The sequence below is a fragment of the Rhinatrema bivittatum genome, chromosome 6, assembly GCF_901001135.1.
Source record: "Rhinatrema bivittatum chromosome 6, aRhiBiv1.1, whole genome shotgun sequence".
NCBI lineage: Eukaryota > Metazoa > Chordata > Amphibia > Gymnophiona > Rhinatrematidae > Rhinatrema > Rhinatrema bivittatum.
Genome location: NC_042620.1, coordinates 197,756,387 through 197,782,681, shown reverse-complemented (window position 1 = coordinate 197,782,681; position 26,295 = coordinate 197,756,387). Strand labels below are relative to the sequence as shown.

The 26,295-nt window shown below is 45.9% G+C and overlaps 1 protein-coding gene across 6 annotated transcripts in view; it reads right to left on the bottom strand.

Moving 5' to 3' along the window:
- The window catches only part of PIKFYVE (phosphoinositide kinase, FYVE-type zinc finger containing), a 404,626-nt gene that overhangs the window by 107,450 nt on the left and 270,881 nt on the right, over nt 1–26,295 (bottom strand). For all 6 annotated transcript variants that reach the window (XM_029606384.1, XM_029606389.1, XM_029606390.1 and 3 more), the window contains 2 exons: nt 14,653–14,761; nt 5,889–6,043 (listed from right to left, as the gene is read on the bottom strand). In XM_029606384.1, the coding sequence (XP_029462244.1) occupies nt 5,889–6,043; nt 14,653–14,761 (264 nt within the window). The remainder of the gene's footprint in view (nt 1–5,888; nt 6,044–14,652; nt 14,762–26,295) is intronic.

Genomic DNA, 26,295 nt, shown 5'->3' with positions numbered 1-26,295 from the left:
GATGGCTTCCTTGATCCAGCGGGCGATGGTTGCTCGCGAGGCCACTTCCCCTTGTCTCTTTTCACTATGAAGGACGAAAAGGTGGTCCATTCATACGGGTTCCGACATTTCCAGGTATCTGGATAGGAGTCTGCCAATTTTGAGTTGACGTAGACCACGGGCTTCTTCCGAATTCTTCAAGCCATCCGTCGTTGGTAGCAAGATGGTCTGGTTGAGGTGGAAGTGAGAGACCACTTTGGGGAGGAAGGAGGGGACCATGCGTAGTTGGATGGACCTCGGGGGGAGCCTGAGGAACGGCTCACGACAGGACAGTGCTTGTAGTTCTGAGATGCGGGGGGCTGAACACACTGCCAGCAAGAATACCGTCTTTAAGTTTAACAGGCAGAGGGACAGACCTCGGAGGGGTCTGAAGGCGGTTCCCGCTAGGAAGTCCAAAACGAGATTGAGATTCCACTGAGGTACTGGCCACTTTAGTGGTGGGCGAATGTGTTTGACTCCTTTCAGGAAGCGTGACACGTCCGGGTAAGAGGCTATGCTGTCGCACTTGCTCTTGGAGCCGTAGCATGACAATACGGCCACTTGTATCTTGATGGAGTTGAGGGACAGACCCTTTTGTAGTCCATTCTATAAGAATTCCAGGATCACGGGCCCTTTAAATGAGCGTGGCTTGATGTTGCGGTCTTCGCACCAGGCTTCAAATACTCTCCAGATCCTTATGTACGTTAACGATGTGGAGAACTTGCGTGCTCAGGAGGAGAGTGTCGATTACCGCCCCCGAGTATCCGCTCTTTCTCAGGCGGGCCCTCTCAATGGCCAGACCGTAAGAGATTTGAGCTGGGTCCTCGTGGAGATCGGGCCTTGTTATAGCAGGTCCCTGTGTGGGGGCAGGGGTAGACGGTTCCCTGCCAGCAGTCTTCTCATGTCTGCGTACCAGGGTCTTCTTGGCCAATCCGGAGCCACCAGAAGAACTAGTCCCTTGTGTAGTAGTCCCTTGTGTAGTTGTATCTTGTGAATGATCACACCCAATAGGGGCCAAGGCGGGAAGGCGTATAGTAGAGTCCCCGGTGGCCAGGTCTGTACCAGGGCATCGATCCCCTGGGACTGCGGTTCCCGCCTGCGGCTGAAGTATCTGGATACTTGGGCGTTGGATCTGTTTGCCAGAGGGTCCATGTCCGGTATCCCCCACCGATTCACTATCAATTGGAAGGCTGCGGACAGCCTCCATTCTCCTGGATCTAGTCTTTCCCTGCTGAGGAAGTCTGCCGTGATATTGTCTTTCCCGGCGATGTGGACGGCGGAGATCTCCTGGAGGTTAGCTTCCGCCCATGCCATCAGAGGGGCTATTTCTAGGGACACCTGTTGGCTCCTGGTTCCCCTCTGCCGGTTGATGTAGGTCACAGTCATGGCGTTGTCCGACATTACTCTGACCGCTTTGTTTCGGAGTCTGCGAGCGAACCGCAGACAGGCTAGTCTGACTGCCCGCGCTTCCAGGCGGTTGATGTTCCATCCTGCCTCTTCTGCGTTCCACTGCCCTTGGGCGGTTAACTCTTCGCAGTGTGCTCCCCATCCTCGTAGACTGGCATCTGTGATGAGCAGGGTCCAGGTTGGGGAGGATAGTCTTGATCCCCAGCTCATGTGGCTGGCCTGCAGCCACCACCGTAGTTGGGTCCGAACTCTGCCCGGGAGTGATAGACATACGGTGTAGTTCTGGGACCGTGGGCTCCACCGTGATAGGAGGGAGCGCTGTAGGGGCCTCATGTAGGCTCGCGCCCATGGCACAACTTCCAGGGTGGATGCCATCAGTCCGAGGACTTGCAGGTAATCCTATACTGTGGGACGAGGATCATTCAGCAAGGTTTGCAGCCGGTTCCACAGTTTTGATCTCCTTGTGGGGGTCAGGCTGACCTTGTCCTCTTAGGTGTTGAATCGGACTCCTAGGTATTCCAGTGACTGTGAGGGCTGTAGGGAGCTTTTGTTTGTGTTGACCACCCATTCTAGGCTCTCCAGTAGAGTTATGACTCTGCTGGTTGCTTGGCGGCTTTCCTCCGGTGACTTTGCCCTGATCAGCCAGTCGTCCAGGTAAGGGTGAACGAGGATTCCTTCCTTCCTCAGTGTTGCCGCCACCACTACTATTACCTTGGTGAATGTCTGGGGTGCTGTGGCTAACCCGAAAGGTAGTGCCTGGAACTAGTAGTGATGTTTCAGGACTTTGAAGCGTAGGTAACGCTGGTGTTCCTGATGAATTGGGATGTGTAGATAAGCCTCCGAAAGGTCCAGGGATGTGAGAAACTCTCCCGGTTGTATCGCCCTTATTACGGATCATAGGGTTTCCATGCGGAAGCAGGGAATCCTCAGGTGGCGGTTGACCGATTTGAGGTCCAGGATGGGCCTGAATGTTCCCTCTTTCTTGGGGACGATAAAATAAATGGAATAATGTCCAGTATTTATTTCTTGTGGAGGCACTGGGGTTATGGCCTCGAGGGCCAGTAGCCTGGACAGTGTAGCTTCCACTGCCGCCCTCTTGGAGAGGTCGTGGCAGGGGGACTCCATGAACTTGTCCGGAGGGATTCGTAGAAAATCCAGGTAGTGCCCCCTCCCGAATGATGGCTAGGACCTACTTGTCCGAAGTTATCTCGACCCATCTGCGGTAGAATTGGGCTAGTCTGCCCCCTATGGCTTTTTCCCTTGGATGGGTCGGCTGAATCTCATTGTGGGGTGCAGCTGGGGCCTGTACCCAAGCTGGTTCCCCTCTTGTTGTGCTTGGTCCGAAAGGACTGGTTCCTGCCCGTAGGCAGGAACCAGTCCTTCTGTAAGGATTGAAGCGCTGTGAGCTTCTGCCCCTGGAGGGCCTGGAGAAGGGTCGCTGGTTTCTCTTCTTCTTATCCTCCGGTAAGCGCGGCAATGGGGACTCGCCCCATTTGTCGACTAGCTTCTCTAGTTCGCTGCCGAATAGGAGGGATCCTTTGAAAGGCATCCTCGTGAGGCGCGTTTTGGAGGATGCGGCCGACCAGCTTCGGAGCAGGAGTTGCCTCCTGAGGAGCATGTGGTTGGTCAGCCTGAGGTTCAGTTTGCATTTGAACAAAGGCGTGAACCCCCTTGAAGAACTCCACCCATGAGATCGACGCTGGGTCAAAGCTGAGGGGCGCTGGATCCTTGGGGATCCCCGTCTGTGGAGAGGTCCCCCTGGCTAGGTCCGGGGTAACCCCTGAGGAGCTAGAACTCGGCCCTGGGTGGGACTGGCCATGGACTGGGTCTCCTAGGGCCTCCTCGCACTGTGTGCACAGGGCGTTGGCCTCCTCGCTTTGTGCGGCTCTGATGTGGCATGCTGGGCAGAGGCCTTGAGCATTTATCTCTGTTTCTGGAGGTGCCATGGCTGTCTGCACGTAAACTCTTATGCGCTTCGGTGCGCTTAAGATGAGTGTGTAGTTGTGCGCGCAGCTGTGCGTTTAGCTGTAGATATGCGCCTGGCTCTGTGCGCGCAACTTATGCGTGCGAGGTAAGTTTATGCGCACAAGTGCTTTGTGCGCCTAGCTTGACTTGTGTGCTCTTGAACAGCAAACGGCGCGGCGAGTAGGGCCAAGATGGCGACGGCGAGCACGCGGGTAATATGGCGACCCCCTCTGAGGGTCTCCACGTGGGTAGACCCTCGGAAATAGCCGGAGCCTGGCCCTGCTAGGGCGGTTCAACCCGGTGGCACTGATCCCAGCCGGTGACCTGTGCTCCTCCTCAATCCTCGGAGACCGGATTCAAGCAGAAAATTTCTCTCTTACCTTGTCTTCCGTGCTTCCTGGTTTCGTCCCGGGTGGTCTCCGGCTATGGGGGAGAGGGCAAATACCTTCACCGCCGTGCTCGAGGGTGCACCCACTGCCTCTCAGCCGCGCACGAGGATCGGGGGCTAGGTCCTCGCCGCGATTCGGCTGCCGGACCGAGGCTTACCTCTGAGGGACCACGGAAATCACCTTGGGAATCTCAACTGGGGGAGGGACCCGAGGGTATCACCGCAGGAGAGCGGGGCTCGTCTTCAGGTAGGTTTCTTCTTTAAATTTGGATTTTCTTCTTTGAATTTGGTTCTAATGCTGTGAGAGCGTGCAGATAGTCCCTAACTGCTATAGAGACGGAAAATACTGAAGAGCTGCACTTCCTGCAGGGGTATGTGTACTAGGGGCTGACGTCAGATTTAAATCTGATCCGTCTCTAACTGCTAACAGGAGTACACTATACCCATTGGTCCTGAGTGCATCTGCTACACGCTAGGAAAATTTTCATATTTACACCGAAAACAAATGTATTTTAAGTAAACTTGCAGATGGGAGAAAACATAATATACCATTAATATATACTGCTATTTGTTTTGGGGTTTTTTTTTTTAAGGCACACAGAAAAGTAGCAGAATTAAAACATTTGAAACCTGTGAACAGTGACATCAAATCATTGATTCTACCCTGACATACCATTTGTACTCAAGAGGTTTCATATGGGTACTAATGCAACTACTTTACTGGGTCCTGTATGTTTAATATATACAGCCCTCTTCTGTACATTCTTTCATGCCACAATTGTTTGATAATGTCTCCAAAGAGACGAGTTCCACTGGTATTTCTAAGCAGAAAAGTTCTGTAAACAATCAGAAAATACATTTTCAGGACAAACAGAGAAAGGTGTATGCTAACACCACTAATGACGTGATCTTTCACATAAGCACAACTTCCCAGAAATGATGCCATCCCCTCCACAAAGATTATCAGATTTAATCACAATCAACTTAGATAACTACAGTCCTAACAGCAGCAGCAACAATATTTCCACTTCTACTCAACACTTTGGATGTGGTCTATATAAAAATGTGCTGCCATGTCATCCACCCCCTGAGCAGGCTGCATGCTGTTATCTGCAGACTTGAACTGTACAGCATATGGATTCAGTATGGATGAAAGGCACTATATAAATCCTAATAACTTCTGTGCTTAAGGATTTGGAATGAAGATTATTTTGAAGGCTTCAATTTTATCCAGTGGCAAGAGATACATCACTATCAACCCAAACAGCAGTGATTTTGTAGATAGTTGGGAAGTCCCTGGTAACAAACTCAAAACTGAGTCTACATAGAGGACCTACAAGTGGCTATTAAGATCAAACCCTGTTGGAAGAAAATCAACACTTAGTCTGGCTAGCTTTTCTAATAGTCAAACTGTCAGCTCAATAGTGCCATCTAAGGAGCTTTACCTTCATGTGCAAAAAATAGTATTCAAAACTGGGACCCTATATGATTGTGTGGTGGGTCTAGGAATTGTCACAGGTCTTCAGAATGTATTAAATGGATAAAGACTGTTAACGCCTTCTTCGAATCAGATATATATTAACTTGTCAGTGCACCTTAGGCCCTGAGTACTCATGCTCCACTTTAGTCTGGAAAAGGATTGTGTCAGAGGGCAGTCTGAAAAATCAAGGCCCAGGACTAGAAAAGCAGAGGAAACAAATGAGGAAAGACAATATATGTGCTGACATAAAAACAATATAGAAATGTGCAACAAGATGGAACCAGGTCTAGTAAGAAAGGGCTATATGACGAATCTTTTCTGTGTCACCACAAGTGGCTTATAAAGTGGTTACATACACAAAGGTGCAATAATTAGCAAAGTTGGAACAGAAGACAAAAAAAACCCCAAGTATATCAAATGGTGTACAAGAAATTAGTAAATCAACAGCTATAAAAAAATCATTGCCTTAAAGCCACTGAGACATGAGCTATGGGTCATGAAGGTGCAATGATGGATACAGAAAGGATAAAATTCGCTTAAAATATGATGCTAGATTTCTTTTGAATCTTTCAACCTTGCAACAGGAAGCTTCTTTTGTTATTGGCAAAGAATTTGCCTGCTGTGTCTGACCTGTTATTCCAGGCTTGCAGCATTTCACACAGACTCTGCTTTTTGGCTATGAGAGACTCAAAGACAGAATGCAGCTGTTGAGGGGTGTCCATCAACTGTGACAACATCCTTGCCTGAATCTTTTCAATCCAGTTCTGGAACTCCACCTCCTCCATCTGAAACAAAAAATAAAGCAAAGTCATACCAGCAACACTAGCTCTAAACTGGTGGAACAGAAGCCAGATGTGGAAATAGACACTGGACAACTTGATAGCTTTGACATGTTTATTTCTACATAATCTGTTGCACCCTTAACAATGCCAACCTGTAAAGGAGAAAAGAAAGATTACAACAAGGCATGAATATAAACAGAGTTCTTAATGGGTGCAGCCGCAGAGGTTAAAATCCACAATTTTGCCAGAGGGTGCCAAAATCATGTATGACTCCAAAGGCATAATGATGAGAATCCATGTAATGGTTACAGTCTGCCCCTTTTACAAGAGGGCAGGCATGAGTAAAAACCAAAAGCTCTGCAACTTGGGCAGACAGACCAGGAGGGAGGCAGGCAGGCTGCCTTGATGACAACAGTGAGAGAGCAAACAGTATGCAGCCACAATGGGTCCAGGATTCTGCAGTGGAATCCCTGAAAGATCTGGATGCATTTTGGTTTCAATTTGGACAGCAACATCACAACTATGTGGTTCTCCTTCCTCCAGGGAAGGGAGTAGAAAGGCAGGATTAAGTGGTAGGAAATGATGAATAGTGAAATTCCCAGAAAGGAGCAATAATTCATACTTGTTAAGTCAAGCCTGTAATAATAACCAAGTCTTGGAATGTGAGAGGAGGGTGGTCACAGAATGAGGAACAAAAAGATTGAGAGGATTGCCCAGAACAAAGAATTGAGATGCCTCTACTAGGGAGGCAGCTGCAGCTACAGCCTTCAGATAAGTCAGCAAAGCTGATGTCTGTTTCCATGAGTCCGAATAAAAACTCCAGAGGCTACACCCTCGTGCTCATGACAGTTCAAGGAAATGGGAAGGGAGCAATTTGGTAAGCCCAGGAGAGGAACGCAATGAAGGCCGCTTAAGAGTAGTAAAGGAAGACTCTGCTTCAGGAGACCATGAGAGGGAGAAAGAGTGTGGGGCCCTAAGGAGGTTGTAAAGAAGGCTGGTCAGGGTAGAAAAGTCTGGGATCCAAAGATGACAAAAATTAACCATGCCCGAAAAAGAGAGGAGTTGTTTCAGTGAAGTGGAGTAAGAGCAGTGCAGGATAACCTCTACTTGATCTTGGCTACTTCATCTTGGGTACAAGCTCACTATTGCTAAGAAATACAGTATCCTAAATAAGTGACAGAAATGCTAGAAAGTGTTTCGAGACCTTTAGCCCTTTCCCAGGCAGATGTATCAGGAGCTGCAGCAGATCTGTATCTGCAGTCTGAAAAAAGGAAGAGCAGAGTAGTAAATCATCAAGATATTGAAGAAGAGTAGAATTTGCTGGGAAGTCGAAATTAGAGAGAACATTGTGCAATGCCTGAGAGAGAATGGAAGGGGAATGTTTAAATTCTTGGGGTACTCTGGTCCAAACAGTTCATTTGCAGAGACTTAAACAAGCAATTCTTGTTCTAGGAAATCTTTGATAACAGGACTTATGCCTTCCAAAGACTGCGGGAGCATGGGATATCTTATGCAAATAGCTGTTAGGGACAACAGATTTTTCCTGGGGCAATTGCATGGAGACCCACATTATTACTGGATGAGGTCCACAAAGAATGAGAGACACGGGAGATATGAAGTTCAACACAACAGGACAAGTCTAGAGGGACGGATTCCAAGCAGGCCTGTACTGCAAGGAGAGTTTCCGATGGTGGAGATACTGGCGAAATTGAAGAAAAACTTCAGCATGCCCAGTACAAAGGATAATACAGCCAACCTTGCAAAGTGAGTCACAGCCAAGGAGATTAAGAGGAAAGGAGGAAAGCGTAGGAGGTATCATATGGGCCCAGCATCACAGGAATGCGGCAGGTCAAAGGAAATGTCTCTGGTATGTTAGCCACAGCCACAACCTGAAGACTTAGAGGAAAGTAGAAATAAAGAGCCGGATTGCATCCAGAGAGTGAAACCTGAAGCTCCAGTGTCTGTAAGACACTCTACTGAGTAATTGGAAGGGTCTGCTATAGGAGATAGGCTAGGGGGAGCAAGCAGAGTTGCTTACCTGTAACAGGTGTTCTCCCAGGACAGCAGGATGTAGTCCTCACATGTGGGTGACATCACGGAAAACTTTTCTGTCAAAGTTTCTAGAACTTTTGACTGGCACACTGAGCATGCCCAGCATGCCATGATCCCTCGAGCCACAGGGGGCTCCCTTCAGTCTCGTTTGTAGCAAAAGGTGCGGGCGAAAAAATAAAATAATAAAACGTTTCAGACCCAACACCGTGGGGTGGCGGGTGTGTTTCGTGAGGACTACATCCTGCTGTCCTGGGAGAACACCTGTTACAGGTAAGTAACTCTGCTTTCTCCCAGGACAAGCAGGATGGTAGTCCTCACATCTGGGTGATTAGCAAGCTACAGGCTGACTCATTTTTAACTTGGACCAACAGCGCACAACTGGCATACTGTTGGGAAAAATGAGCAGCCTGAAAATCACAGCAGATTGGATGTGGAAGGAGTTGGGATTATACTGGAAATAAGTTCTTCAAAATGGATTGGCCAAAGGCAGAGTCCTGACGTCCTTCCTTGTCCAGGCAGTAATGTGCTGCAAGTGTGTGGAGAGAGCTCCATGTTGCAGCTTTACAGATGTCAGCAATCGGTACTGAATGATAGTGTGCTACCGAGGTTGCCATGGCTCTTACTGAGTGCGCCTTCACTTGTCCCTGGAGAGGAAAGCCTGTTTTGTCATAGCAGAATTCGATACAGTCTGCTAGCCAGTTGGAGAGAGTTTGTTTGCCCACTGCAACTCCTGGCTTGTTTTTATCAAAAGAAACAGAGTTGGGTGGATTTCCTATGGACTGCAGTGCAGTCTAGGTAAAATGCAGTCCAAGGTATGTAAAACTCTCTAGCCCTGGTGAGAGTGGGGCCTTGGGAAAAATGTGGGCAAGACTATAGACTGATTCAAGTGGAAGTCAGTAACCACCTTGGGAAGGAATTTAGGGTGAGTACGCAGGACCACTCGGTCATGTAGGAACCGTGTATAGGGTAAGTATGTGATAAGTGCTTGTAATTCACTAACCCTTCGAACAGAGGTACTGGCTACTATGAAGATAACTTTCCATGTAAGAAATTTAACCTCGCGGGAGCACATGAGCCTTGTAAGTATTACATTCAGGTCCCATTCAGTAACTGGTGGCCGTAGAGGGGGGCTTAGGTTATAGTAGGCCCCTCATAAACCTACTCACAAGGGGTTGCGCTGTTACTAGGGCATCCCCGACTCCCTTGTGGTATGCTGAGAAAGGACTCAGGTGTACCCTCACTGAAGACATCTGGAGACCAGAGTCTGAAAGGTGCCAGAGATAGTCTAAAAGGGATGGAGTGGGGCAGGAAAAAGGGTCAATACCTTTTTGCATACACCATGTGGTAAATCTAGTCCACTTAGAACGATAGGATTTTCGTGTGGAAGGCTTTCGTGAAGCTTCAAGCACTTGAGAGACATCAGTTGAAAGGTTGAGGGGTGGGGTCTGAAGGTTCAGATGGCGTAACATGCCTTGGTTCTGAGTTATGAGAGTGGGTGCTGTGCCCAGGAGAATGGGTTCTCTGATCGAGAGGTCGAGAAGCATGGGAAGCCACACTTGTCGAGGCCAATATGGGGCTATGAGTATCATTGACCCTTTGACCTGTTGTAGCTTCACTAGAGTTTTCGCTATCAGCGTATCGGGGGATACACATATAGGAGGCCTGTGTTTCAGAGGCGAGAGAAGGCATCTATGGCTAACGGGTTCTGTTGCCTGTGCAGGGAGCAGAATCTGTCCACTCTGAATTCAGGTCAGATGAAAAGAGGTCTATCGTTCATTGACCCCAGCATTGGAAGATGCTAGTCATTACTATAGGATCCAGAGACCACTCGTGGGGATGAATCTGGCGGCTGAGGTGATCTGCCACTACATTTTATATGCCTGCCAGATAAGTGGCCCGGAGATACATGGAGTGTGCAAGGGCCCAGTCCCAGATCTGCGCGCTTCTTGGCAGAGGAGATAAGAGCCTGTACCGCCCTGCTTGTTCAAGTACCACATTGTAACTGTGTTGTTTGTATGAGAACAGTTTTGTATGAAAGGCAGTCCTTGAACTCTTATAATGTATAGCTCGAAGCTCTAGGAAGTTGATCTGAAACGTTGCTTCGAGCTGTGTCCAAGTACCTTGAGTTTGAAGAGTGTTCACATGAGCTCCCCAACCCAAGGTGGATGCATCTGTGGTCAAAGTGATCTGTGGAACTGGTTGCTGAAAAGGTAGACTTGTTAGCAAGTTGACTTTGTTCGTCCACCAGAGAAGCGAGAAATGTAACTGGTGGGTTACTTGAATCCGGGATGAAAGTGGTTGAATGGCTTGGAGCCACTGAGATTTCAACGTCCATTGAGTTATTCTCATGGCCAGTCTGGCCATAGGAGTGACGTGAACCTTGAAGGCCATGTGTCCCAGCAACTTTAAGAATTGATGGGTTGAGGCTGATTTCTTTGTGCGCAGAGATACAGCTAGTCTGGAAAGTGTGTCTGCGCGGTCGTTGGGCAGGAAGGCCTTTGCCACTGTGGTATCCAAATCTGCTCCAATAAAGGTCAGGAGGTGAGATGGAATCAGCTGGGATTTTTGGTACTTGATGAGAAATCCCAGGGAGTGTAGCAGATTGATAGTGAGCTTGAGAGAGTCGAGAGCTCCTTGTTTGGATTGGTTCTTGATGAGCCAGTCGTCCAGGTAAGGAAAGACGTGTATGTGCTTCTTGCGCAGGTGGGCTGCAGCCACTGCCAGGCGCTTTGTAAATACACAGGGAGCCAAGGCAAGCCCGAACGTCAGGATCCAGGACTGAAAAGTGTCGATGTCCCACTAGGAAGCGCAGGTATTTGTGGTGATGAGGGAATATGGGAATGTGAGTGTAAGCGTCTTGAAGATCCAAAGAACAGAGCCAATCTCCTTTTTGCAGAAGGGGAAGCATGGGGCCCAAGGACACCATCCTGAATTTTTCTTTTCGTAGAAATTTGTTGAGATTGCAGAGGTCTAAGATGGGGTGGAGGCCGCCTGATTTCTTTGGAATGAGAAAATAGCGGAAGTAGAACCCTCTGCCCTGCTGTGCTCGGGGAACAGGTTCCAAGGCCCTGGCACCCAGAAGGGTGGACAGTTCTGACTCTAGAAGAGTTGTGTGTTCTTTTTGCATCCACAGTGGATTGGGTGGTGAATCCGGGGGATAATGTGAGGAAGTTTAGACGGTATCCCTGTATTATGATGGCTATAACCATTGGTCTGTGGTAATGTGGAGCCAATTGGTTATGAAATGATGAATTCGACCTCCTACTGGTAAATCTGGTTGTGGATTTATGGAGTGGCTGCTGTTCTCTGGCAAGGTTTTAAAATCCAAATGCTTGGCCTATTTGGGGAGGTGGCTGAGATCAGGCTGTTTTGGGTTGTTGAGGATGTGCTCTCTTAGACGGCCTAGCTGTCTGCACGCGAGATGAGGGTGGGTAGTATCTGCATGGGCAATAAAATGGTTTTTAGGGTCCCTTCAGGTGGATCTTCTCGCAGAAGAAGAGGCCTCAGTAATCACTGTTGATAATTAATGCAGGGTCTCATTTTGGTCTTTCAATTCAGCCACTGCATCTTGTATCTTGTCACTGAATAGATTTCACCAGTGCATGGTAAATCAGCAAATCTGTCCTGGATTTCAGGTCTCAAGTCAGAAGCTTTTAGCTAGGCCCACCTCCTAGCGCCGATTCCTGTCGCTGACATTCGAGAAGCTGTCTCAAAGGAGTCATAAGCAGCACGAACTTCATGTTTACCCGCCTCAAGGCCTTTATGTAATATGGCATTGAGACTGTCTTGCTGCTGTTGAGGAAGAGAGTCGGCTACTTCTTGAACCTGTTTCCATAGATTCCTTTGATATTGTGTCATGTACAGTTGGTATGCAGCTATTCGTTTATACTAGCATAGAACCTTGAAACATTTTGCGACCCAATACATCAAGGAATTTTTTATCTTTACCAGGAGGTGTGGAAGAGTGTGGCTGAAGTCTTCTGGATTTCTTTTGTGCAGATTCAACTACCACTGACTGATGGGGCAGAAGTGATTTTTGGAATCCAGGGATGTGTTGGACCAGATAAGTTGCATGTTCTTTTATTCACTGGCTGAACAGCACAAGGATGCTCCCAGAGACGATGCTGTACTAGTACCTCGAGTACTGGGATGGCTACGACTTCCTTTGGAGCATCAACAAATTGGAGAACTTCCAAAGTTTTGTGCCTTGTGTCCTCTTCTGTAATAAGATCAAAGGGAATTGTCTCTGACATCTCCCTAATAAAATTGGCAAAGGAGAGGTCTTCTGGGGGAGATTTTCTCCTTTCCTCCGGAGGAGATGGTTCCGACAACATATCCTCCATGGATGTGTCGGTGTCCACGTCTTCCCATGTGTCAGAAAAGGTCTCTAACAGATCCTGAAGGAGGGAAGAAGGCTGGTGCTGTAGGACGTATTGCCACTGATGGGTTCTTCGATGGCCTCAATGGATGGCACGGTGGCACCGATAGAGGTTTCGGAGTCACCGGAGGCATCGATGGAGGACGTGGTCCTCTCGGTCCCGAGAGCCCTGAAGAACCAGGCATCGGTTGAGGCATCGGTGAAATGGGGCTGGAATCTGTGCCCTCATCGTCAGAAGACCCAGGAATGGGAATCGGGGCTTTCAGAGGCTGTACGGGTTGCTTTGGCATCGGTGATGCGGGTTGCGTTGGAAGGGCACCGATGAGTGTATTGAGTCTGGTTACAACTGTGCAAAAATTGATGGCTCTGGTGTCGGTGCTAGTATGGGGGCTGGTACCGGTGGCTGTAGGTCTCAGAGCATCAAGCACTGCCTGGCAGATAAAACTGTCCAGTTCCTCCCTGAAAGCTGGTGTAGACATTGCAGCTAAAGAGGGTGGCAGGCTAGGCGTTATTGGCACCACCGCAGGAACATGTGGGGGCTCAGTACCTGGCACCGATGTCGGTGGGGATCACCTTGGTTGTTTGGGTGGAGAAGGTGTTACAGGCTCCTCTACCCGTGTCCTCTTCGCAAGCGGCTCGATAGCCAAAGCCCATGCGGTGTCGGAACCGGCACCGGGGGTAGACTCACATCGGTGCCGGTGTCTGTGCTTCCCTTGGTGCTCGGCCCGATCTTTCCCCTGCGCCGAGGTGAATGATGTCGATGCCTTAGACAGAGTCGGTGACTAACGGTCACCACTGCCCTGGTGCTCCCAGTGAGGTTTAATTACCAACTTTTTCGATGCTCCTGCCGGTGACAATTGGGTGGACGTGGATGGAGTCAGTTTAATTTTAAACAGGGTTTCCATCTTGTTGAGGCGAGCCGCCTACCCTTCGGAGTCATCTGGGCACAACTTGGGCAAGTAGACACGTCGTGTGATGAGCCGAAGCACAGCACACAGACATCATGTGGGTCGGTAATCGACATGGTTCGGGGTGCATTCCAGACATTTTCGGAAACCCGTTGCCATAATGGCAGAGGTTGAGGCCCAAAAATGGTCGATGGCCTGCGGGTACCGAAAATAAATCGGAGCGGAAACAGATCTGGGATAGTAATTTTTTACTCATCGAATGATGGAAAAAGTTTCCCCATGGCAGACCCCTATGAGGGAATATTTTTCTGAGGAAATTGTTAAGATTTTTCCATGCGGAAATTGTGTGAGAATTCTCACAGAGCTCCTAACCACGAGGCAAACTGCAGCGTGGAAAAAAAAAAAGAGACTGAAGGGAGACCCCTGTGGCTCGAGGGATCATGGCATGCTGGGCATGCTCAGTGTGCCATTCAAAAGTTCTAGAAACTTTGACAGAAAAGTTTTCCGTGATATTGCTCCGTCCAGTGACATCACCCACATGTGAGGACTACCATCCTGCTTGTCCTAGGTGAAAGATCTTGCAGGGAGGTTCGGACAGGGGGCAATTTTCACTTTTCACTCAACGCACAATTAAACTCTGGAATTTGTTGCCAGGGGATGTGGTTAGTACAGTTAATGTAGCTGGGTTTAAAAAAGGAATGGATAAGTTCTTGGAGGAGAAGTCCATTACCTATTAAATAAATTGACTTGGAAAATAACCACTGCTATTACTAGCAACAGTAACATGGGATAGACTTAGTTTTTGGAAACTTGCCAGGTTCTTATGGCCTGGATTGGCCACTGTTGGAGACAGGATGCTGGGCTTGATGGACCCGTGGTCTAACCCAGTGTGGCATGTTCTTATGATGCATGGTTTCTTAACTATCTGTGCAGCATTTATGTTTGTCCTTAGCAGAATATATCTAAGATCAGATACTCAATATTCTATTGTTTTATTGTGTTTTATTTTGATGTTTATATTTTATGAGTGTTTTTATTTTACCTCACCTCAGTCACTGTAGAGATGAGTAGGAAATAAACTAAATTAAATTAACTACTAGTTTATTTTAGGAAATTCACTAGGAGTGAGCAACAAGGAATGGTTCTACCTTTTGAGATTCTGTCAGGTACTTCCTAGTGACCTGAATTGGCTATTGACAGACATGGTGTAGGGCTCAAAGGAACTTTAGTCCAACCCAGAATGGCACATCTTATATTAAGTTCTTAACCATTACCTCTTTTTGTGCGAAAAGATCCTCCATCTTCTCCTCCCGGGTTTTGCTGAAGGTATCTGTCTTCAAAGAGGTGAGACGGTCATCCACTGCTAGATACACTTGAGAAACTCTATAGTGTCAAAAAGAGAAATGAACATAATATAAGCAACTTTAACAATTGTTGAGTACACTCAGGTAGCTTTCAATTCCCATCAAAGATCTCTCAATTATGTTACTCAAACTTCCTGACAAGAGATTAGAAGGCAGGTTGACCAAAAAAAGAAAGCTCTGTGTACATCATAGGACTGGCAAAGCTCCAGGTTTGCTAGCTCTGGCTCTAGTATCTCCAGTAGTCTAGCTACAGCTCCAGGCTGGCTCCAGAGATAAGAGTCCTCTAGCTCCAGGTCCAGACTGCACCAGGAAGCCCTGCTCCGGCTCTGGCTTCAGTTCAACTTCAGCCGAAGCATACCTTAAACAAAAAACAAAAAAAAAAAAAATTTGACCAGTTCCACTCTGGCTTTAGCATTCCCGGCTCCAGCTCTGGAACAAAGTTAAAAGAAGCTGACCAGTTCTGCTCTGGTTCAAGTCTTGGAGCTGGATCAGAACTCTAGAGCCACAGCCAGAATCATTTCTCATAAATCACATTGTTTTTAGATAACATAGAGCATATTCTCAACATGAAGAGACTGTTTAGGCCGAAATGTCATAAGAAACATACAGATGTGTGCAAGCTAACACAACCGGCAGTATAAATTGTTTGTGCACATTCAAACAGCAAATGAGTTATTGGGAGGATAATTTTCAGAGAGCCCATGGTGCATGCAGGCCACTGGTTCTGTGACAGGTAGCCTTCAGACTTGCTAGAATATATGATTACCTAAGCTACCATGATCATAAATGCAGATCTGAATTTGATCCTCACAGTTTGATGCAGTTTTTATATGTATGCTATTTGCCAATAGCAAACACCTTTAACCCAAGGAACTAGGAAAAATTCTTATTCTAGTACTTTCTTTTGTTTGTTCTGAGGAAGATTATTGGAGAAATTACTTACCTGATAATTTCGTTCTCCTTAGTGTAGACAGATGGACTCAGGACCAATGGGTATAGTGTACTCCTGATAGCAGTTGGGAGAAGGAGTCAGATTTCAGTCTGACGTCATATACCCGTCATATACCCATGCAGGAATTGCAGCTCCTCAGTGTTCTCCTCGAAAAGCAATTGTGGATATATGTGTGTTTTAATAACTTGATTAACTTGGCTAACTGGACTGGTTGAACTGATTTCCAACTGGAGACCGCCAGTGCACTCAACCGAAATACGTCGACATCTGGCAACTATGAGTGTCATAAACTAGGGGTAAAGTCTAGCTTACCCGTGCTTGTCTTGCTCTCGGGGATTGTCACCCAAGGTTTCCGGATTTTGTGGCAGCCGTGGGTGGGATGCTGAGTCCATCTGTCTACACTAAAGAAAACGAAATTATCAGGTAAGAAATTTCTCCATTTCCTAGCGTGTAGCAGATGGATTCAGGACCAATGGGATGTACAAAAGCTACTCCCAAACCTGGTGGGAGGCTGCCCGTGGCCCATTAGTACTGCCCTTGCATAACATAATTGGATAACCAATGGGACAGTGCTATAAATCAGGGTACAAATTATATCGCAATGATAGGGAGGATCAACTTGTTGGGGATGTGGCACTTTATGTCCGGGAGGATATAGAGTCCAACAGGATAAAGATCATATAAGAGACTAAATGCTCAGTAGAATCTATATGGGTAGAAATCACATGTGTGTTGGGTAAGAATATAGTGAGAGGAGTATACTACTGTCCATTTGGACAAAATGATCAGACAGATGATGAAATGCTAAGAGAAATCAGGGAAGCTAACCAATTTGGCAGTGCAATAATAATGGGAGATTTCAATTACCAATATACACTGGTGCAGGGTAAAATGTATCACCACCGAGAGATTCGAAAAGAGATTTTTATTTAATGTTTCAAGTAAAGTGAAACAATGTTGAAACGGCAACTCCACAAGTTACATAGTATATCATTTAAAGCGATCCCCCGACACGGACCGTGTTTCGCTAGGCTGCATCGGGAGGGACCAGCACGCACATTTAAATCTAGAATATAAACAAAATGTATAAAATCACTACATGGAGGTGATGAAAAAGGCCAATAAATATATACAGGTAAGACTACATACCTTCTCATATGTGCAATGGAGCGCAAGCGCCCTCAAAAATGACAACCATTTAAAACAGAGAAAAAGGCGCGAAAGCTGACAGTCTCGCGAGACCTGTCAGGAGTGAGAGCTGACAGTCTCGCGAGACCTGTCACCGTAAAATACTGCAACAAAAATCCAAGATTAGTTAAAAAGGTGCCATTCAATCTCCTTGTTCAATCCTTTAGGGAACACAGTGTCCAGAGTGAAAATCCATTTCTGCTCTCTCCGACCCAGTACCTCGGGATAGTTGCCACCCCGGGGGGGCCGGTGTACCACCTCGAGGACCGAGAAGGAAAGATCAGAAACGGAGTGGCCGCGTTCCATCCAGTGTGTAACCAGGGGTTCGTCTATTCTGCCTAAGCGGATGTTCGAGCAGTGCTCGATGATGCGGGTCTTAAGCATCCGAGTAGTTTTCCCTACATACAGCAGGGGGCACGGGCATTTAATGACATAGACCACTCCTTTTGTAACACAATCGGAAGTGGCGCGAATCTTAAACAACCGTCCTGTCAGCGGGTGGACTAGCCCAGTAGACACCTCCGTGTGACAACACATACTACAGTGTCCGCATGGTCTATGTGTAGCATGCTCTTGCAAAGAGTGATCCCCCAGACTATGTGGAAATGAGGATGCATGGACCAATCTGTCACGGAGATTTGTGCCCCGCCGAAAAGTGAAGCGAAGTGAGCTTTTCAATAACTCTGTGAGGGCCAGCGAGCTCCAGTGACGACGAATCATGGTGGTAATAGTATGTCCTAAAATAGAAAATGGCAAAATACAGTTGTTTGTCTCTTCATCCAAATCTGTGGGGGGAAGAAATAACCAATCCCGGTGTGTGTAAAGTGCCCTCTTGAAGGCTTTCTTAACTACTCGAGGAGGATAACCCCGTTCTAAAAAACGAGTAGTCAGGCCTTGTGCCTGTGTCAAAAATTCCAGGCGAGAGGAGCAGAGGCGGCGGAGCCGTAAGAACTGCCCCGTGGGAATGTTATCCCTCAACGGCCTGGGATGACAGCTCTGGTATTGGAGGAGGGAATTGCGGTCAGTCTCTTTTCTGAATAATGTAGTCTGGAAGCGGCCCCCTTCCACCGAGACCAATACATCCAAAAAAGAAATTTCTGAGCCATGTAAACAGAAATTGAACTGAATATGAGAATGGCGGGAATTGAGCCAGTCCAAAAACATATAGAATTGGGGGTCAGTGCCCTTCCAAATAAGGAACACATCATCAATATAACGTCGCCATTCATGAATCAAGCCGATCCATTCTGAAGTATATATGAAATCTCTTTCAAATTTATCCATAAACAGGCACGCGAGGCTAGGGGCCATTGTGGCACCCATAGCCGTGCCTCTAATTTGCTCAAAGAACAGATCTTGATATTGAAAAAAGTTACGCGTCAAAGCGATTTCAGACAATTCTACCAGAAAGGATGTGGAGATCCGGTGTGGAAGGGGGCGCGTGTCCAATGTTTGTGAAATGACAGCCAGTGCTTCACCCTGCGGTATGTTAGAATAGAGGGATACCACATCTAAAGTAACTAGAAAAAACGGTGCCTGTGGCAATTCTAACTGATCTAGAATGGTGATAAGGTGTGCCGAGTCTCGGACATAGGATCTTATCAAGGGTACAAACGGTTTCAAAAATACGTCAACAAACTGCGACAGCGGTTCCAAAAGAGATCCTATGCCCGAGACAATCGGACGACCAGGTGGTTGTACCAAAGACTTATGTATCTTAGGTAGAATATAGAAAAGTGGCATAATGGGATGTGGTGTGAGCAAAAACTTAAACTCCTTGTTTGTAATCATGTGTTGATCAAAAGCCACCTGGACTGTCAATTTTATTAAGTCTTGTATAGATTCAGTCGGATCTGAAGGTAATGATCTGTAGTAGGATACATCATTTAGCTGTCGGAGAACCTCAGCATGATAATCCTCACGGTTCTGTATTACAATAGCACCCCCCTTGTCTGCTGGCTTGATTACAATGGAGGGGTCGCTGGCTAGTGTTTCAATGGCTTGAGCGTCTTCCCTAGACAGATTATATCTAACATAGCCCTTCTTGGCACAAATAGACCGGGCATCTCTGCACACCAGACGCTCAAAAGCCCCAAGGGAGACATCTCCGGGTGCAGGAGGACACCATCTTGATCTAGGGTGAACAACAGAGAGATCCCTTGTGGGTGGGGAGTCAGCGAAGAAAAGCTTAAGCTTTAAACGGCGGAAAAACCGGTGTAGATGTGTGAATAAATCAAAAACATCACCCCTTACCGTCGGTACAAAAGAGAGTCCTCGATGTAACACCCTAATTTCTGACAAGGACAAAGATTTCAATTACCCCAATATTGACTGGGTAAATGTAGCATCAGGACTTGCTAGAGACAAAGTTCCTGGATGTAATAAATGACTGCTTCATGGAGCAATTGGTTCAGGAACCAATGAGAGATGGAACAATTTTAGATTGAATTCTTAGTGGAACACAGGATTTGGTGAGAGAGGTAACGGTATCGGGGCCTCTTGGCAATAGTGATCATAACATGATCAAATTTAAACTAATAAGTGGAAGGGGGACAATAAGTAAATCTACAGCTCTAACACTAAATTTTCAGAAGGGAAACATTGATAATATGAGGAAAATAGTTAGAAAAAACTGAAAGGTGCAGCTATAAAGGTTAAAGTGTTCAACAGGCAAGGACATTGTTTAAAATTACATTCCAAGATGCGCAGTCCAGATGTATTCCACGCTTTAAGATATGTGGAAGGAAGGCAAAATGATTACCAGCATGGTTAAAAGGTGAGGTGAAAGAGGCTATTTTAGCCAAAAAAACATCCTTCAAAAATTGGAAGAAGGATCCATCTGAAGAAAATAGGATAAAGCATAAGCATTGTCAAGTTAAGTGTAAAACATTGATAAGACAGGCGAAGAGAGAATTTGAAATGAAGTTGGCCGTAGAGGCAAAAACTCATAATAAAAACTTTTAAAAATATATCCCAAGCAAGAAACCTTTGAGGGAGTCGGTTGGACCGTTAGATGACAGAGGGGTTAAAGGGGCTCTTAGGGAAGATAAGGCCATGAAGAAAGTCTAAATGAATTATTTTTTCCGTGTTTACTAATGAGCCTGTTGGGGAGAAACTAGTTCCGGAGAAGGTTTTCAAGGGTAATGAGTCAGGCTGAACGAAATCACTGTGAACCTGGAAGATGTAGTAGGCCAGATTGACAAACTAAAAAGTAGCAAATCACCTGGACCGGATGGTATGCATCCTAGGGTACTGAAGGAAGTAAAAAATGAAATTTCTGATCTATTAGTTAAAATTTGTAAACTATCATTAAAATCATCCATTGTACCTGACGACTGGAGGGTGGCCAATGTGATCCCAATATTTAGAAAGGGCTCCAGCAGCGATCCGGGAAACTATAGACCAGTGAGCCTGACTTCAGTGCCGGGAAAAATAGTGGGAACTATTCTAAAGATCAAAATTGTAAAGCATATAGAAAGACATGGTTTAATGGAACACAGTCAACATGGATTTACCCAAGGGAAGTCTTGCCTAACAAATTTGCTTCATTTTTTTGAAGGTGTTAAACATGTGGATAAAGGTGAACCGGTAAATGTAGTGCATTTGGATTTTCAGAATACTGATATTCAGAATATTGACAAAGTCCCTCATGAGAGGCTTCTAAGAAAACTAAAAAGTCATGGGATAAGAGGTGATGTCCTTTCATGGATTACAAACTGGTTAAAAGACAGGAAACAGAGTAGGAGTAAATGGTCAATTTTCTCAGTGGAAAAAAGGTAAACAGTGGAGTGCCTCAGGGATCTGTACTTGGACCTGTGCTTTTCAATATATTTATAAATGATGTGGAAAGGATTATGACGAGTGAGGTTATCAAATTTGCGGATGATACAAAATTATTCATAGTAGTTAAATCACAAGCGGATTTTGATACATTACAGGAAGACCTTGCAAGACTGGGCAACCAAATGGCAGATGAAATTTAATGTGGACAATTGCAAGGTGTTACATATAGGGAAAAATAACTCTTGCTGTAATTACACGATATTAGGTTCCATATTAGGAGCTACCACCCAGGAAAAAGATCTAGGCATCATAGTGGATAATACTTTAAAATCGTCGGCTCAGTGTGCTGCAGCAGTCAAAAAAGCAAACAGAATGTTAGGAATTATTAGGAAGGGAATGGTTTATAAAACGGAAAATGTCATTATGCCTATGTATTGCTCCATGGTGAGACCACACCTTGAATACTGTGTACAATTCTGGTCGCCGCATCTCAAAAAAGATATAGTTGCGATGGAGAAGGTACAGAGAAGGGCAACCAAAATGATAAAGGGGATGGAACAGTTCCCCTATGAGGAAAGGCTGAAGAGGTTAGGGCTGTTCAGCTTGGAGAAGAGACAGCTGAGGGGGGATATGATAGAAGTCTTTAAGATCATGAGAGGTCTTGAACGAGTAGATGTGAATAGGTTATTTACACTTTCGGATAATAGAAAGACTAGGGGGTATTCCATGAAGTTAGCAAGTAGCACATTTAAGACTAATCGGAGAAATTTCTTTTTCACTCAACACACAATTAAGCTCTGGAATTTGTTGCCAGATGTTGTGGTTAGTGCTGTTAGTATAGTTGGGTTCAAAAAAAGGTTTGGATAAGTTCTTGGAGGAGAAGTCCATTAACTGCTTTTAATCAAGTTTACTTAGGGAACAGCCACTGCTATTAATTGCATCAGTAGCATGGGATCTTCTTGGTGTTTGGGTACCTGCCAGGTTCTTGTGGTCTGGTTTGGCCTCTGTTGGAAACAGGATGCTGGGCTTGATGGACTCTTGGTCTGACTCAGCATGGCAATTTCTTATGTTCTTATGTTGTACTTAATGAACCACCTACATAATTATGTATCCCTGAAACTGTACAATTGATGCTTGACATAACATTTCCATCAGTGAAGTGGGCTCCATCAATGTACCACTTATAAAAGATGATATATTATGTGCCTAAAGCTGTAAGCAAAACCAGGCCTGCCAAGCACCTGTATGTGAAACCCACACAGGTCATATCTAAGTCAACATCTGCCCATGTCAATCTGTAGAAATCTAAAAATCTTTCCACCAGTTGAAAAATTATTCAAAAGTAAACAAAGGAAACAGAAAAGAAAGTATATTTAAAGCCTCAAGAAAACATTTTCATCCTATTACAAGACATTCTTATGTTAGATTCAATTCTGCAAAATTCCTGAATATCTGGATATAGAACATTATTTCCTCATGCTACAAAAAGGACATTTGGGCTGGTTTGAAGTACACTCTGTTCTGCGGATATTCTGAAAGACTATCAGGGCATGAAATTTTCAATTACCAGATTGCTACTGGCAACTGGGAATTAAGGACTGGAAAGCAGCTGAGAGCTTGCAGCATCTGTTTTGTTCTAGCTCAGTTCTGTGTGGAAACGTGATTGAGACAATCACCAACAATCCTAGTTTGTTTCAAGAAGGAATAAATTCAATTTAAAGGATTACAGCTAAGGTTGAAGATATAGTCTCTTCCAGGTCCCACACAATCCAAAAGAGGGAAAGAGCAGTTGGTGCTGGCTGCAAAAAGACTAGAAGTGAGAACTGGCATGCTTGTGGCATGCTGGCTACCAGAACACTTCAGTGGTGTGGAAGGTGCAGGACTGGTGCAACCACTGGCGTTGTCCTTTGGGAGGAAAGGGAATGGAGGAACAGAATTGGAACCAGCGTACTGCATGCCTGCTTGACTTAAGGGAGTGCTACACTAAACGATGTGAGACAGAAGGGGTAGCGGGTATAAGAGATAGAACAAAGTGGGGACCCAAGACAGCGAGAGAAAGAGTATGTGCAAACGGAGGCGAGGATGAAGAAAATGAGTGAGGGGAGCCCCACAAGAGATAGAAAGCAAAAAGTGACAGAGGACAGAAGAAAGAGGAAGTAGTAAAGGGTTGAGAAAATGGGAGAGAGAGAGTATAAGGGGAAGCAGAAGAGACAGAAACAAGGATAAAGAAATCAAAGAATTGAAGAGAATGGAGAGCAGGATGAGTAAACCTATGTTTTGCATTTTGCTCAATATGAAATTAGTGAGGGAATGGGGAGAGGTAGGAAATTCAATGTTTTACAGTACATACAACAATTTCTGGTACTATCTAGATAATAATGCGCTTTTCTAGCAAGAAGCTGCCATCAGCAAAGTAAACAGAAGGAAACCAGAAAAGACTCTACCAACAAACTACAAGAAAGCAGAGTTGCTTACCTGTAACAAGTGTTCTCACAGGACAGCAGGATGTTAAGTCCTCACATGTGGGTGACGTCATCTGACGGAGCCCTGTCACAGCACACCTTTGTCAAAGTTTCTAGAACTTTGGCTGGCACACTGAGCTTGCCCAGCATGCCAGAATCCCTGAGGCCACAGGGGTCTCCCTTCAGTCTCGTTTGTAGCAAAAGGTGCGAGTGAAAAATAGTATAACTGTTTCGGACCCAACTCCGCGGGGTGGCGACTGGGTTTCGTGAGGACTACATCCTACTGTCCTGGGAGAACACCTGTTACAGGTAAGCAACTCTGCTTTCTCCCAGGACAAGCAGGATGGTAGTCCTCACATGTGAGTGATTAGCAAGCTACAGGCTGACTCATATTTAATTTGAATTAACAGCATACAGCTTGTGCAACAGGCACAACAACTGGTGTACTGTTGGGAAAAATGAGGCAGCCTGAAAATCACGGCAGATGGATGTGGAAGGAGTTGGGATTATACTGGAAATAAGTTCTTCAAGACGGATTGGCCAAAGGCAGAGTCTTGATGTCCTTCCTTGTCCAGGCAGTAGTGTGCTGCAAATGTGTGGGGAGAGCTCCATGTTGCAGGTTTATAGATCTCAGCAATCTGTACTGACATTGCCATGGCTCTTACTGAGTGCGCCTCCACTCGTCCCTGGAGAGGAAAGCCTGCTTTCTCATAGCAGAATTCGATACAGTCTGCTAGCCAGTTGGAGAGAGTTTGTTTGCCCCACTACAACTCCTGGTTTGTTTTTATCGAAAGAAACAAAGAGTTGGGTGGCTTTCCTATGGACTGCAATGCGGTGTACGTAAAATGCAAGTGCATGTTTACAGTCCAAGGTGTGTAAAACTCTCTCGCCCTGGTGAGAGTGAGGCCTTGTGAAAAAGGTGGGCAATACTATAGACTGATTCAAGTGAAAGTAGGTTACCACCTTGGGAAGGAATTGAGGGCGAGTACGGAGGACCACTCGGTCATGGAGGAACCTTGTATAGGGTGAATATGTGACAAGTGCTTGTAACTCACAGACCCTTTGAGCAGATGTAATGGCTACTAGGAAAAGAACTTTCCATGTAAGAAATTTAACTTCACAGGAGTACAAAGGCTCAAAGGGGGAATGCATGAGCCTTGTAAGTACTACGTTTAGGTCCCATTCGGTAACTGGTGGCCGTAGAGGGGGCTTAAGTTGTAGTAGGCCCCTCATAAATTGACTCACAAGGGGCTGTGCTGTTACTGGGGCACCCCCTATTCCCTTGTGGTACGCTGAGATGGCACTGAGGTGTACCCTCACTGTAGAAGTCTGGAGACCAGAGTCTGAAAGGTGCCAGAGATAGTCTAATAGAGATGGAGTGGGACAGGAAAAGGGGTCGATACCTTTTTGCGTGCACCACACATTAAACTTATTTGATAGACGAGATTTCCGTGTGGAAGACTTTCATGAAGCTATAAGCATTTGAGAAACCTTAGTTGAAAGATTGAGCGGCTGTAGGATCAGGTTTTCAACATTCAGGCTGTGAGGGATAGGGTCTGAATGTTCCGGTGGCGTAACATTCCTTGGTTCTGAGTTATGAGATTGGGAGCTTTGCCCAGGCGAATTGGTTCTGGAATGGAGAGGTCGAGAAGCATGGGAAACCATACTTGTCGAGGCTAGTACGGGGCTATGAGTATCATTGATCCTTTGTCCTGTTGCAGCTTCACGAGGATTTTGGTTATCAGTGGTATTGGAGGATACGCGTATAGGAGGCCTGTGTTCCATGGCTAACGTGTTTTGTTGCCTGTGCAGGGAGCAGAATCTGTCCAATTTGTGATTCAGTTCGGATGCAAAGAGGTCGATGATTGGTTGATCCCAGCGTTGGAAAATTTTGCTCGCTACACAGGATCCAGAGACCACTTGTGGGGATGGAAACATCGACTGAGGCAATCTGCTACTACGTTCTGTATGCCTGCCAGATAAGTGGCCCGGAGATGCATGGAGTGTGCAAGGGCCCAGATCTATGCAGCTTCTTGGCAGAGCAGATAAGAGCCTGTTCCTCCCTGTTCAAGTACCACATTACAACTGTGCTGTCTGTCTGTATGAGAACAGTCTTGTGTGGGAAGTCCTGGAACGCATATAGAGCATAACGTATGGCTCGAAGCTCTAGGAAGTTGATCTTAAACTTTGCTTCGAGTTGTGTCCAAGTCCCTTGAGTTTGAAGGTTATTCACATGCAGCCCCAACCCAAGTTGGATGTGTCCATGGTTAAGGTCACTTGAGGAACTGGTTGCTGGAAGTATAGACCTGTCTGCAAGTTGGCTTTGTTTGTCCACCAGAGAAGTGACAGACACAGCTGGGCAGTTACATGGATCTGGGATAAAAGAGGTTGAGTGGCTTGGAGCCACTGAGATTTCAAAGTCCATTGAGTTATTCTCATGGCTAACCTAGCCATAGGAGTGACGTGTACCGTGGAAGCCATGTGGCCCAGCAACGCGAGGAATTGATGGGCTGAGGCTGTTTTGTATGTGCACAGAGATATAGCCAACTTGGAGAGTATGTCTGCACGTTTGTTGGGCAGGAAGGCCTTTGCAACTGTGGAGTCCAAATTTGCTCCGATGAAGGTAAGGAGGTGAGATGGATTCAGGTGGGATTTCTGGTAATTGATCAGAAATCCTAGCGAGTGTAGAAGATTCGTAATGAGCTTTAGAGAGTTGAGAGCTCCTTGCTTGGACTGACTCTTTATTAGTACGAAAAACGGTCAAGAAAAGCCACGGATGTGAAAAAACAAAGCAAGACCAGAGCCTTGGAAAGAAGAAGATTTATTGATTGAATATATATGGCCCGACTCTGGCCAAAGTTTCGCTTTTTTTTTTTTTTTTTTTTTTTTTTTTTAAAGACTGCATCAGGGGCTCTAGGAATAAAAACTTAATATTAAAAATAGATAGTAGCAAACCAAAACCCAATATTTGATAGCAATTAGGAGATGATTTAAACAGTTAAAAGCTACAGTTAAAAAATGATTAGGGAGGCTGACTGGTTACATAGTAAATTCAAGAGCCAAGAAAAGACCTTATATCTGTAAAAATTACCTTAATTCAAGCTAAATAAAGAATACATCTCCGGGCACCATATATGAATAAGGGATGAATACACTAAAAAGAAAAAT